Source organism: Malurus melanocephalus, unplaced genomic scaffold (genome assembly GCF_030028575.1).
Source record: "Malurus melanocephalus ecotype Western Australia unplaced genomic scaffold, MMel_1.1 scaffold_36, whole genome shotgun sequence".
Classification (NCBI taxonomy): domain Eukaryota; kingdom Metazoa; phylum Chordata; class Aves; order Passeriformes; family Maluridae; genus Malurus; species Malurus melanocephalus.
Genome location: NW_026623268.1, coordinates 3,086,803 through 3,099,398, shown reverse-complemented (window position 1 = coordinate 3,099,398; position 12,596 = coordinate 3,086,803). Strand labels below are relative to the sequence as shown.

The 12,596-nt window shown below is 46.9% G+C and overlaps 1 protein-coding gene across 1 annotated transcript; it reads right to left on the bottom strand.

Moving 5' to 3' along the window:
* Positions 1-1,176: 1,176 nt before the first annotated feature.
* LOC130572434 (phospholipase A2-like) lies at positions 1,177-12,189 on the bottom strand. Its single transcript, XM_057364130.1, has 4 exons — positions 12,141-12,189; positions 8,934-9,099; positions 4,500-4,606; positions 1,177-1,340 (listed from the first exon to the last, which is right to left on the bottom strand). The coding sequence occupies exons 1-4, from the start codon at positions 12,187-12,189 to the stop codon at positions 1,177-1,179; spliced, it is 486 nt and encodes a 161-aa protein (XP_057220113.1).
* Positions 12,190-12,596: the final 407 nt, after the last annotated feature.

The window sequence follows — 12,596 nt, the reverse complement described above, 5'->3', positions numbered from 1 at the left end:
CAGCCCAGTGTAGCTCTGCTTGCCCTTGAACCCAGCTCAGATGGGAGGGGCATGAGGAATAAGACAWTAGGGCTCTGAGCAGCCYGATCTGGGTAAAGGTGCCCCTGCACATTGCACAGGGATTGGAACTAAATGATCTTTAAGGGCTCCTTTCAACCCAAACTATGCTATGATCCTACAACCAAAAAGGTAATGAAAAATAAGAAAAAGCCATTTGGTGACAGCAAATGTGCTCCCACTGCACCACAGACCAAGCCCTCTGTTTCTGCAAAGGCCATGGTCAGAGCAGGGTATTGCCCTGTCTTCAGCGTATGTTATGCTGTCACAGAATCACAGGCTGGGTGAGGTTGGAAGGGGCCACAGTGGATCATCTGCTCACCCTCCCTGCTCAAGCAGGGTCATCCCAGAGCACATGGCACAGGATTGTGCTCAGGTGGGTCTGGAATATCTCCACTGAGGGATATTCCAAAACCTGTCTGGGCAACCTGTTCCAGTGCTGAATCAACCACACAGTAATGAAGTTCCTCCTCGTGTTCAGGTGGAACTTTTTGTGCCTAAGTTTCTACTCGATCCTTCTTGTTCTATTGCTTGGCCCCACTGAGCAGAGCCAGGCTCCATCCTCCTGACACCTTCCCTTCAGCTACTCACAGACACTGGCAAGGTCCCCTCTCAGTCATATCTTCTCAAGCTGAACAGCCCCAGCTCCCTCAGTCTTTCCTCATAGGAGAGATGAGGACTCCAGTCCCTTCATCACTTTTGTCACCTTTTGCTTCTCCAGCAGTGTCAGGGCACATAAAGTCCCTCACCAGAACCAGGGCCTGTGACTGTGGGGCTGCTTCAAGCTGCCTGTAGAAGGTCTCATCCTCTTTGTCCTGCTCTGGTGGCCTGTAGCAAACACCCACAACAGTGTCACCCTTACCAGTCTGCCCTTTTATCCTAACCCATGAGCTCTCAATTCACTTGTCATCCACCTGAAGACAGAGCTTGATACATGCCAAATGTGATCTCACAGAGAGGGCAACTCCACCACTGGAGCACCTTCCTGGTCTGTCTCTTCWCCCCACAACCTTGGCCTGATAGAAATTCTCTCACACCATTGTTAGATCTGGAAAACTAGGAAAATTTTTATTCCAGCACCTTCTGGTTCAACTCATCAGAAGAAAGRTCCTAAAAAGRTTATTCTGGCCCCCCAAATCTGACRTGGCAGGTGGGATGAGTCTGTCCACATAAAAAGTCTGGCCAGAGGATGAAGTGTGGGTTGTATGGGGCTGCTCCCCAGCACTTGGCTGCTTCTTGGTCACACAGGCACACCATTTTTTCACACCGGTCTGTCAGGTTATCTGCAAAAGAAAACGGGAGCAGAGGATGAGAGATTCTGTATCAGACAAAGGCAAGAAAGTTCTAGGAGGAATAATTCTCTAAAAAAGCAACTTTCAGGGATCAGATGCTATGGCAGGAGGACCAACATGTTGTRTTGTGGGCAGATCTGACCCTCCCCTGCTCCCTCTCTCTCAACAGGTYTGACCTTAACTGTGACCAAGACCATCAGAAAGCAGCAGCTAAATGTAAATTAGCAATGCTTATAAAAATCTGCCGAGCGCAGGGCACTCCCTGATTCTAGCACTGTGTGAACAATGAGGGTTTAATTCAGCAGTCAAAGCTAGAAAGGAAAATGGTTGTATCTTAGCCTGAGGTAAAAATATTTCACCATTCCTCAGTCAGTGAGTTTCCCTTCTAACTCCTCCTTCTGCAAAACAGATCGATTTCAAAAGAAAAAAAAAAAAACAAAAAAACAAAAAAGAAACCCGCTGCTTTGAAAGGAGAAGCCTCCCAGAGGGATATTCAGAAACCTGAGGGCATCAAGCACCCACCAGGCATCATCCAGTGTTGCTCCATCAGCTGCTGTTCCATCTCTCTGATCAGAGCAGAGGAGCCAAGGAGCTCTGCAGCAGGCCCAGGTACCTGACTGTGATGAGCCAGCAGCTAACAAAGTGATCAGAGTCACACATGGAACTGTACAGAATGCACCTGTATGACTACATGACCATAAACAACATCAAAGCCACCAGCTCAGAAGGCTGCATTGCATATGACTGATTTTGGAGTAATGAACCTCATCCCACCTATAGGCAGCTTAAATGCAGCTGCTGGGTTCATATTATTTCAAAGCACAGTGCCTTGTTTGTTTGAGGCTGCTACCATGKGTTATCCAGCAGCCACAAAACCCTGCACCAGGCCAAGTTTAATGTATAACTCGATGCACCAGTGCACATGGGCTTCACTCCAAAAACARCTACAAGTATAGGAATTTTTTCAGATTTCACTGGACTTTGACAGATCAACCCCGTAGCTGAAAAATAAGAAAAGCCCACATTTTCTAGGCTGGTCTGAATAATCACATATTTACCGATAAAAGTGTTTCAAGGGTCCCATTAATGAGGACTTAAGGCCACTTTTTTCTTAGCTATCAATCTTGCCTGATACTGTCCTTGTCCCTCTGCTCCTTGAGCTCTTCCTRTGCTGTGCTAGCCACTGTTCATTTAATGTGGGTACAAACATCTGGCTTCACATTTCTGTTASAGCAAAATGAGTTTTTGACCAGCCCCCACAACTTGCAGCCTTTTCTATATTCCAGATATTTATTGAATAGAATTTGCTACAAGTGATGGAATATCTGGACTGAAGAATATAGTTATGCCAGTTTTTTTCATTCCACAAAGCTACCTAATGGTAGCAAAAAGAGGAGAAATCCCAAGTAAAATGAGTTTCTGTTTATTTTACATTAAAGTATCTGTGTTTATGGTACAGTATCAGGCAGCAGGCATCTAATTCCTGTTGTATTGAAATGACAGCGCAAACTGTTCCGCTTCTAACACTTCTGGACATCATTACACTGAGCCCAGCAAGCATGCCTGGAAATTTAATTCTTCATCCCTTTTGTTTGGATGGGATCAGACATTATACCTYCACACCCCAGTAAGACCTGGCGTGCTGTAGCCTGGGGTAGAAAATTTGCCTGCAGAATAGATTTCTATTGTTCCTCCTCACGGGGGATGTCAGGGGAAGTAAAGCATGCTGAGGGCTGGTGGAGACCAGCTGATGGATGCATCTCTGGTGTTGTCTGGACATTACTTAAATAATTAATGGAATTCATTGAACTGCTTGTTGGCCACATCAGAGCAACTGCAGCCCACTGCACTCCTATGGCACGTGCCCCATGGACTCAGTGATAACTCTCACATCTGCAGCTTGGATTGTTCCTTCATAGCAAAGAGAAACAGGACTTTTTTTCCTGTAAGATGACTAGCAGAAAATATCAGTCAGCTATGGAAATATGGGTGAGCACAAGGGAGAGCATTTGTACATTAAAGTGACACATTGCTTTGCCAGCAATGTATTTGTGGCAAATACATTGTATTTGTATTTAATGGGCTGTTCTGGGACTTGGAAAAGAGCAACTGCAGATGTGCTGTGTCCCATCCCATATCTGCTGGCAGATTTTCAGCAAGGCCAAGGATTGCACCAGTAGGATATGGTCTTCTGAWAAGGTAGAAATCGTCTTCTTGCTCATCGTTTGAGCAAGTTGCTTCGATGATTATGGGGGTAAGTTTTGCTCTCACAATTTCTCTTCAAACTTTCAAAGTGCTCTACAATGGATTTTACCACCAGGAGCTTTTTGGAGACTTAGAAATACAAGTGACAAATTCTAAGACTCAAGTCATCTGGTGTATGTCAAAACAAAACTGTGTGAGACACTGACGGGTTGTGACTGTGCAATTCAAACCTTCCTGACTGGGTACCAGCTGTAGAGCTGAGCACAGCCCACACTCGCTGTCTGCCTGCAGCATTTGAGAGCATTTGATTCTGCTCGGTTCAAAATCCCCACTGGAACTCCTCACATAGGGCAGAGGCGCAGGCTGACTCCCTGTTTAGCCTGCCTTGCAGCTATGCTACTTATTGGTACTTAAAGGTAGTGAAAAAGTGGGCAGTCCTGCTGCAGGGAGGGCTGGAATTGCAATGGGAAGAGCAGCCCTGCTGACCATGGCACAGCTGTGGGAAGAGCCCAGTGAGGAGCAGGAATGCTTAATACCAGTGAGCAGAAAGTCTCCAGAGAGGCATCTGCATCCCTGCCGAACCAACATGGCTTTGTGGGCTCTGTGGCTCCCAGTCCTGCTCATCCACCTGGGGAGGACTCAGATTACCTGGAATGGGTTTTGCTGGGCTTCCAGCTTTCCTCCCAGCTCCACTCCTGRCAAGGTACAGGCAGAGAGCTTGGAAGAGAATGGACATTGCCTACAGCACCTCTAAACCAGTTTGGCAAACACAAATCTGCCTCTGGGGGCTCCACAGCTCTTTGGTGAGCCCGGTGCCTGCAGAGCGGAGAGCGGAACCCCCCGGCCCGAGGCAGCTTTTCCTTTTCTTTCCTTTCCTTTTCTTTCCTTTCCTTTTCTTTCCTTTCCTTTTCTTTCCTTTTCTTTCCTTTCCTTTTCTTTGCTTACCGCACCGCACGGTGTTGTGCTCACACGCCCACTGGTAGCGCTGCACTTTGGGGTTGCAGCCTTCCTTCTCCGCCGTGTCGTAGCAGCAGTCGTGCCTGTGGCAGCACCTGGRAAACATAAAAACATAGAGGCTGGGTGTCCTCCTGCATCCTGCGTGTTGGCACGGGCTTCGGGGGCGCTTCAGTAAATTATCTGCTGATGAACCAAGCATTCTGCCATCTCTGGCAAAGCTCACAGGCCTCCGGAGCTCATTCACGCCCTATTTGCTCCCCTGACCACTGTGCTTCTTCCTCTGTGCTTTTGCCCTCGTGAATGCATGTGTGGTCAAGACATGGCAATCTGTCTGAAGGGGAGATGAGTGTTCCTATAAGTTGTGCTATTGTGTCTCACTGGTTTAGACTTAGACTCATCCCAAAAKTTGGAAYTGGGATGCTTCTTGCCTTCCTCAGKATMACCAAGAAGCTTCATYTCTTCAGCTCACCTGGACCTGCCATGTGCTCYTTGGCCCAYCCGGTTTCTGAGGGCTGGCCCCAAATTAATCAGTCYCAGTGGTAAAATTCATATCAGTTAACCTTAAAAACATCTRCATCTAAGGCCTTCGCCTGTATTCCCTCTCTGCACATCTGCACCACAGTTCACGTTTTACTGCTGCAGAGATCTAACACAGGGTGAAAAGCATCACTTTTGAAAGTGCAGTCGTGTTTCACTGACTGTAGAGGGGATGAGGGTGAGTAGTTCAGGTTATGACATCTGTCCTATGGACTAGCCAGTGARATAATTCTCACTGTCAATTGCTTTTGAATTTATAGAAAACTTGATCGCACTTGAATTTTACTCTGGTAGTTTAGGACTCAAATTAGACCAAGAAAAGATTTAGCACTTAGAGAGGTTCTCTGCTGAATAACAAAGATTGTTTCAGCAGGGATGCAAGGTCGAGGCTGGAGCCAGAGAGCACTGATCTCCTCTRTTTCCAGAAGGTATCCCTGCAAGATCACTGTGACCCTACAGAGAAACAGCTCTGTTCACTGGGAAATATTGAGGCAGGTTAATTTTATATACAACACCTGAAACTCCAGGAAAGTTTAATCCATTCTCAGGACAAGGATAGGCAGCAGAGCAGGCCCAGCACTGGTGTATCATATATGGGATGCTGGGCACAGAAAACTGTGGTGGAGAGCCATGGATCCGGCTGAGCTGAGGGGAACACCAGCTATAGAAACCTAAAAKTCTGTGGGGTCTGGGGAGAATCTCAGGAGCCAAATTGATAAAGTTGGTGTCAGTAATGGGGGAGTGTGGGGAGGAAGAAAAACGTGAAGGTAGACAGGCAAAGGGAGGTGTASAAGCCTCTGTGCCAATGGAAAAAGATTGTTCTTCATGGAGAGCCAGGGGGAACAAAGAGCAAGAGAGGCAGGAGAAGTGAGAACAGATATTGCAGAGGGCAAAAGATGTTCTGTGAACCAGGCAAGGACAAGCAAATGAGCACTGAATCTGCACAAGCAAATGGTGTGCTAGCTAGCTGTGAGAACTCRCTGCTCCTTGACTGGCTGGGCTAAACTGGGGGGAGCTGCATAAACTCTGCAGGACCACAGGATCTGGGGCACAATTCTGCCTCCCTCGCAGCAGATCCTCCTGATCCCCCTCAGGTACAGCAAGATGACAGATAACTTACCCCAACTCAGAGGGAGAAGRCTTTTGACTCCTATTTCACAAACACCTGAATGAACCGCCAGGTAACAAAGACTAAGGAATCCTATTGTTATCCTTTGCCACCTTCAGATGGTCCCCTCCTGTCTGGAAATGCCCTTTGCTGCAGCTGGGTCAGAACGGTGTTAATCATTTAATAACCTGCTAACCCTCGSTTACACCAACACAAACAGAGCATGGCAGAGCGCCGGCCATCAGCTCTGGAAAACAAACACAAGCGTGTCACCTGCATTGTRAACAACCTGCTCATCACCCCTGGGCTACCAGACAGCGCTAATGGCTACAGACAGCTCCGGCTGCTCCGCAGGGATCAGCTGGCCAGAGCAAAGGCCAGTCAGGTAAGAATTTGTCACCTTGTATTTGTCACATTAACAGCACCCTCATTGCTGTGTGTCTTTTCTTTTTGCTTTGACTTTGTGACAGAGGGGATATCTTGCTCTTCCCYATGAGTTTGCCGGGATTTAACAGTTGGACACARTGATCTTAGARATCTTTTCCAACCTWAAGGATTCTATRAGTCGTATAAACATCCTGCCTTTCATRGTGTTTTCATGGAAAAGCTGAGCCCCCTCAGGCCCTGCTTTGCAAAATAGGTGCTGCAGCAATCCAGGGGAACAGAAAAGAGACAGAGAAGCAAATCTGTTGACTSGATGGGAAAGAAGTGCCATTATGCCTTGAAGTGATGGAATCGTGAGAGTGGAACAAAAGGGAAAAGGTAATTACTGACAACACCACATCAAAGTCAGTATGTGGAATAAACCTTATAAAAGGATTACCCACTCAATGGCTTTTTTTCTTTTGCACATAAAAGAGAGGTGCTTAGAAGCACTCTAGCCCTGTCTAGACAGATTGACTGAATTACACAGAAGAAAATGACTCCTTTTCTAAGGGTCTCAGTAACAAACCTAGAAGTGACAAGGGAGTGCATAATTTCAAACAGTGTTTGTCACTCACAGTCAGTAGTTTTGCCACTTTTCTTTTCTTTTTTTTTTTTTTTTTTTTTTTTTTAGAGTGGCAAATAAGGAAAATAATGTGGTCACTTTGACAAGTGTGGGGTACTCAACCACACTAATCATTACAGTAGTTCTTAGTAACAGACATCAATATTTCTCTAGCAAACAGAAAATGGAAATTTTTAGGGCTAAATCTAGTGTGTCATTGCTGATTCTTCCTAAGAACCTAAATAAAGCTTTCAAGTTTTTCTATAGCAGTCAAGCACTGCAGCTAAGGAATAACAATGAATGTACTTAGAGGACCAAGCTTCCCTTTTACAAACTATCTGATATTTTGGGGCTTTTCCACTTGCAAAATCTCATTTTCTGCCTTTAGGATAAAATCCATACTCTGTGGAATTAAAAAAAAAAAAACAGCAAAAACACTGGCTGATGAACACGTGGCYAGATTTTACTCTCTCTTTTTCAGGAGTGCTGACTATTTGCATCTCTCAGAGTCACCTAAATTTGGAGGTCACTCAGCCTCTAYGGAAAACAGCTTTTAGATCACTCTGCTCAGCCCTTCAATAAAAGCAGTACTCCAAATTAGTAAAGTGTTATACTTTCAAGGCTTTATTATATGATTTGTTAAAAGGTAACAAAAGTAACTAGAAAACAAAAACAAAACAAAAAACACCAACGAACAACCACCTTACATACACTGCTCTAGACTAGATGGTGATAAGCAGGTCAAGAGTAACTGTTGTTACTGATCATTTGTGAGCTTCATATTGATGGTTTCATAGATTAAATATTTCACAGATAAATAAAGGGACATGAGGAGAGAACTTTGGGAGTAAAACACCTCACTGCATTAATGAAGACAGCTCAATTCGTTTCAAGGGACAACTTCTCTTTCATGCCTGCAGATGAGCTGGTCTTAAACCTTTTTCATCTTCTCCTTTTTCCTCTCTTTTCAACCTGATACAACAAAATTAGGTTTTGAAGCAATGTCAATGTCTCCAGCATCAGGGTATTCTGGAAAGCTGTCTCCTGAGCTGCACACTGCCTTYCCCCCTGCTGAAAGCAGGGCTTGGTTAACAGTGGCACCTGGCCTGATGGCWGTAGGTTAAGAGAAACTCCTGCTCTGAGTCTGATATTTCAAACCTGGTGAGATTGCAGATATCAGGCTCAGGGCACACCAGAGCTCCCCATGCTCAGCTTCACATGCTCACTGCACAGCACGGGAAAGAAGCCTTTGATTTCAACACCTCTGGCATTTCTTGGGAATAACAAGCCCAACATCTTCCCCTCTAACCAAGAAAAGAGGAAATAACACCACACTCTCCCCTCTTGTTCTACCTTGATTCCATGTGAACTAACAAGCAATTTGATTACTTCTTCCAACAATGTGGATTTCTTCAAGAGGATAGACAGTGACAGGACCTGGGTRAAATAACCCTCCAAATACCTTGGATTATGCTCTTTTTGTCAGGCAGGGTTTGATCTCTATGAAAAAAACATTTAGCTATTTCAGGAAATTACATCCTGATTTCTCCTTTGCCCTCTACCCCACATAGTACKAGGTCCTAAGAGCTTTGGTGTCATMCAGAAGGAGGTTAAGCCCTCATTCAAATCCCAAGTGATACATGGGTCATCACTCACAAATCCCCAGTATGTTCCTATACACTAACTTCCCTCTCCACAAGGCAGGAAACGAGTCAGTGGACTCACAGGACTACAAACAGAGAAGGGAGATTTTCACAGCCCCTGGATACACAGTTGAAGTTTTTCTTACCAGTCTGTTTTATCTTTAGGCCAACCTCGTCCTCCCAGTCCGCAGTAACATCCATAGCCAATATATGCCAAGGGTGACCGTCCTGTGCCACAGGTTATAGCTCCAGCCAGTTCAATGATTCCTCGAGTGTGCAGTGAATGGGATTTTCCCAGAGCACCTTTCCAAACTGCAAAAAGACAGGACATGATTGCACACAAGGATTAAACRTGCTTGCTACTGGTTCCCTTAAACACCTTACAGGGAGATGGTTTTGATTTTGACCGGCTTGTTGGGTCTGACAATCTAACTACTCATGAAATTCAGCTCACCCTGCAGKGGGGCTTTGCCTGAGACCTGGGATAATCAAAAGGTGCATGCAGAAATACCCAAGCAGGCTGTTTCTTCCAAGGGAGCTCAATCCAAGCAGGTTGTGGTGTGCTGGTGTGTGATTGCAGCTGTAATCCCAGGAGCTGTGTGCCTGGTCCTGCATATCACAGAGCCCAAGCTGTTAAACTTTACAGGGTCTGTGCCAGCACAGGGCTTCACTGCACCCCAGAGCTCCCAAGACTGGGAAAGCTTTCCAGCTATGCTATGGTCCCAACTGGAACATGAAGCAGCAGGGTACAGCCAGGCAACCAGACGTAACCTGGTCTCTGTGCAAAGAAATGAGGTTTCTCTGTTGCTCGAGATTTCTTACATTATCCAAGCTTCTCCTGCTATTGAGGATCTTTTAGCCCACTCTCTAGGTGGCAAAAAGTACTGACAGTGCTATTAATCTGCACAGAGGGACAGTGACAAGTCCCTGAGCCTGCAGAGGACATACATGGTCAAGGACAAAGTGCCTCCATTGGGCAAGATGTATGTGTATCAGCTTTCTCTTGAGACTCTGGAAGTGCTGGCAAACCCTGCATCTGCTTCCTTTATTTTGTTCCACCTAGGTCATAACAGGTGGGCTGCATTAATTTGGGAAAAAGAAAGGAAAGAAGAAGAAAGGAGTTTTTGTCAGTAGGAGTGTATGGATGGCCACCCAAACCAGTCTGGAGATTTTTGAGGTACAAGTCTTTCAAACAGTCTCACGATTTCGCATGTCAATTTGCAACTTTTTTAGAAACCACAGACTCCATCTGGCAGCAACTGTTACAGAAACCCAGAGTGCCCTGACCCTCGTATTCTGAGCACCGTGATGCTCAGTTACAAACATTGCTGCTTACCATRCTGCAGTGACAAACAGGAGCATTCCATCCCAGGTTTACAGTGAAGGACTGAATGCACTTTGCGCTGCTTTATTGGTAGAATCGAAATCCCCAGCCTAACAGCCCAACCCATGTGCTCATCCACGCCAAAAACAAACAGGGGGACTTCGAGGCAGCTTGGATGGAGAGGGAGGTGACTCCTGGGAGCTGGGAACTCTGAGGTTGCTTTGCCACCTGCCCCTGGCTATTGCAGCACGCTTGACCTCTTCAAAGTGTTGTGCAAACACGGGCTAATTAATCCCCTAAACCACCCAAGGACTCAATACTATTATTAAAACAGTTGCTTTCCTTTTAAAACCTAGCCTCTAATCCCCTCGCTTGGGCCTTTTCCCACATCTGCTGGGCTAGCTGGCCCTCCGAGCCCGGTCCAAATGCCAGTGAGGACAAGGAGGGGCTTTTCCCATGAAGGACAAGCAGGGTTTTGATCCCTCTCCCAGSCCAAACCTCCAGCAGGAGCGGGTGCCACCATTTCCACCCCAGGGACTGACACTTTGGGCGGTCACAGCACAGGGTTTTGCACCGCCTCCRTCTGATTCCTGGGGCATTCCTCGGGGATTAAATGCACATTCCTGAAAAAGTAACCGACTGCTCACCTAAACACTGCTTGAGTGTTCAGGTTTYGTGCTAAAAACACATTAGATGGATTTTATTGAGAAGTAAAGAGGCCACTTATTTTCCTTGTCCTAACAGCAAGGCTSCAGAGTTAGAAGGGGGCTCAGCTCTCAGGGGAAATCACAAGCAGTGAGCTGCTCTGGATTTGGGGGTATAAATTATGCTTTTTCAACCTGCTGCAGTTTGCAGACCCTGAAAAYGTTCCAGTGAAGACAAAAACTTCTTTGTAGGCATTCCGGCCTTCTGACAAGAAGCTTGATTTTTTTTTTTAGCTGAATTTTGCTGGCCTCGTAAGCTTGGACTGCTGGGCTTGGTCTGCTGGCCACTGGCTGAAAATGGCTGAGRCTGGTGTAAGGTAACTGTACCTCACCCAGAAGAAGAAAGGCCATTCTTCTTTTGGGGATATCTCTGAGGATCAAAGAACTGTAATTACAGTGCAGAGCTGCTCATGAAAGTGGAGAGAAAGCCCCAAAGGAAATGGAGTCCAAAAGACTCAATTAGTGTGCTTAGGGCTGCGTGTTCTGCAAGAGGCATCCAGGCAGCCTCTGATGTTCCTGTTCTTTGAAAGCTGTCTGGGTTTTGAGCCAGAGGCGTACTGCAGCAGCTGAGAGGTCAGCCCCAGCAGGCACATTTTAATATTCAGGTGCACAGCTAATAACTTGACCAAGAACTGTAATTGCTTTCTCTGTGCTAGGCAGCCAAGCCAACACAGCCAGGAAAGCCTTGGAAAAGTCTGARTCTCCACAGCAGCCTGCATCTAGCCCAATGTCCCGTTAGCAGCATGTCCAGTCATCAGTAAAACTACTAATGGAGCACCTTAGAGAAGAGCGTACCTGCAGAGAGGTGAACAGAGGTGAATCTGCCAACTTGGCACTGTTTCCTGCTTAAACTGGCAGCCTTTGCTGTAAATGAAGGCATGGGTTTGTTTTTTTTTTCTTTTAAAAGTCTACTGCAGGTATAACCTCAGATGTGCCAGTTTAGAGTTTTGTTGTCTGCGGAAGGGGGAGGCTTTACACTAGCAGTCATTTCGGGCTTTTATAAATAGGACTAAAAAATTATTTAAAATTCAGATGAATTGAAAACTGTTCATTCCGTGGCCACAAGGTATTTCTATGAAACACGGACACTAACAACTCTGTAGCAGAAAACTATTAAAAAAGAAAAAGACCTGGGGCTGGGAAGCGAGGCAGGCAGGCAGCTCGCTCACTGTAAAGTTGAGAATTGTCTAGTGACACTTTTCCTCACTTGGCCACATCGCAGCGAGGTCCTGCCGTGAATCAGGCACAGCTGATGGCGAGGGGAGAGGCTGTCCCTGGCCAGGGGGACACACGGCAGGGCAGAGGGACCGAGGGCTGGTACTCACCTGCCGGGAGCAGCAGCAGCAGCAGCAGCAGCAGCAGGCGGGAGCCCATGGGCAGATCGCTCCCACTCTCGCGTCCTTCGGGGTTCAGCCTGGCCGGGCTGCCCGCTGAGCCGAGGTGTGGTTGTGCTCAACAATCCTGCTGCTCCAGCCTTTATGTACACACGGCTCGGCGCCCGTCCCAAGTGAAACACCCTCTCTCTCTCTCCTGCGATGCCCTGAGCCCCAATGCGGCTCCGCTCCGTCCCCGCACTGGGAAGGCTCCGTAATGCGGGAGGAGAGGGCGAGGGCTGGCTCTGTTTGCCCAGCATCGCCTTTGGGAGCGAGGGAGGGGCTCCTGGAAGGGCATTAGGCTGGTAGTCTCTGGGACAGCCCAAGACACCCAGGCACTAAGCCGGGCTCCTTCTTTAAGCTGTTTGCTTACAGACCCTGGTTAACCTCTGAGAAGCTGCGGCAAAC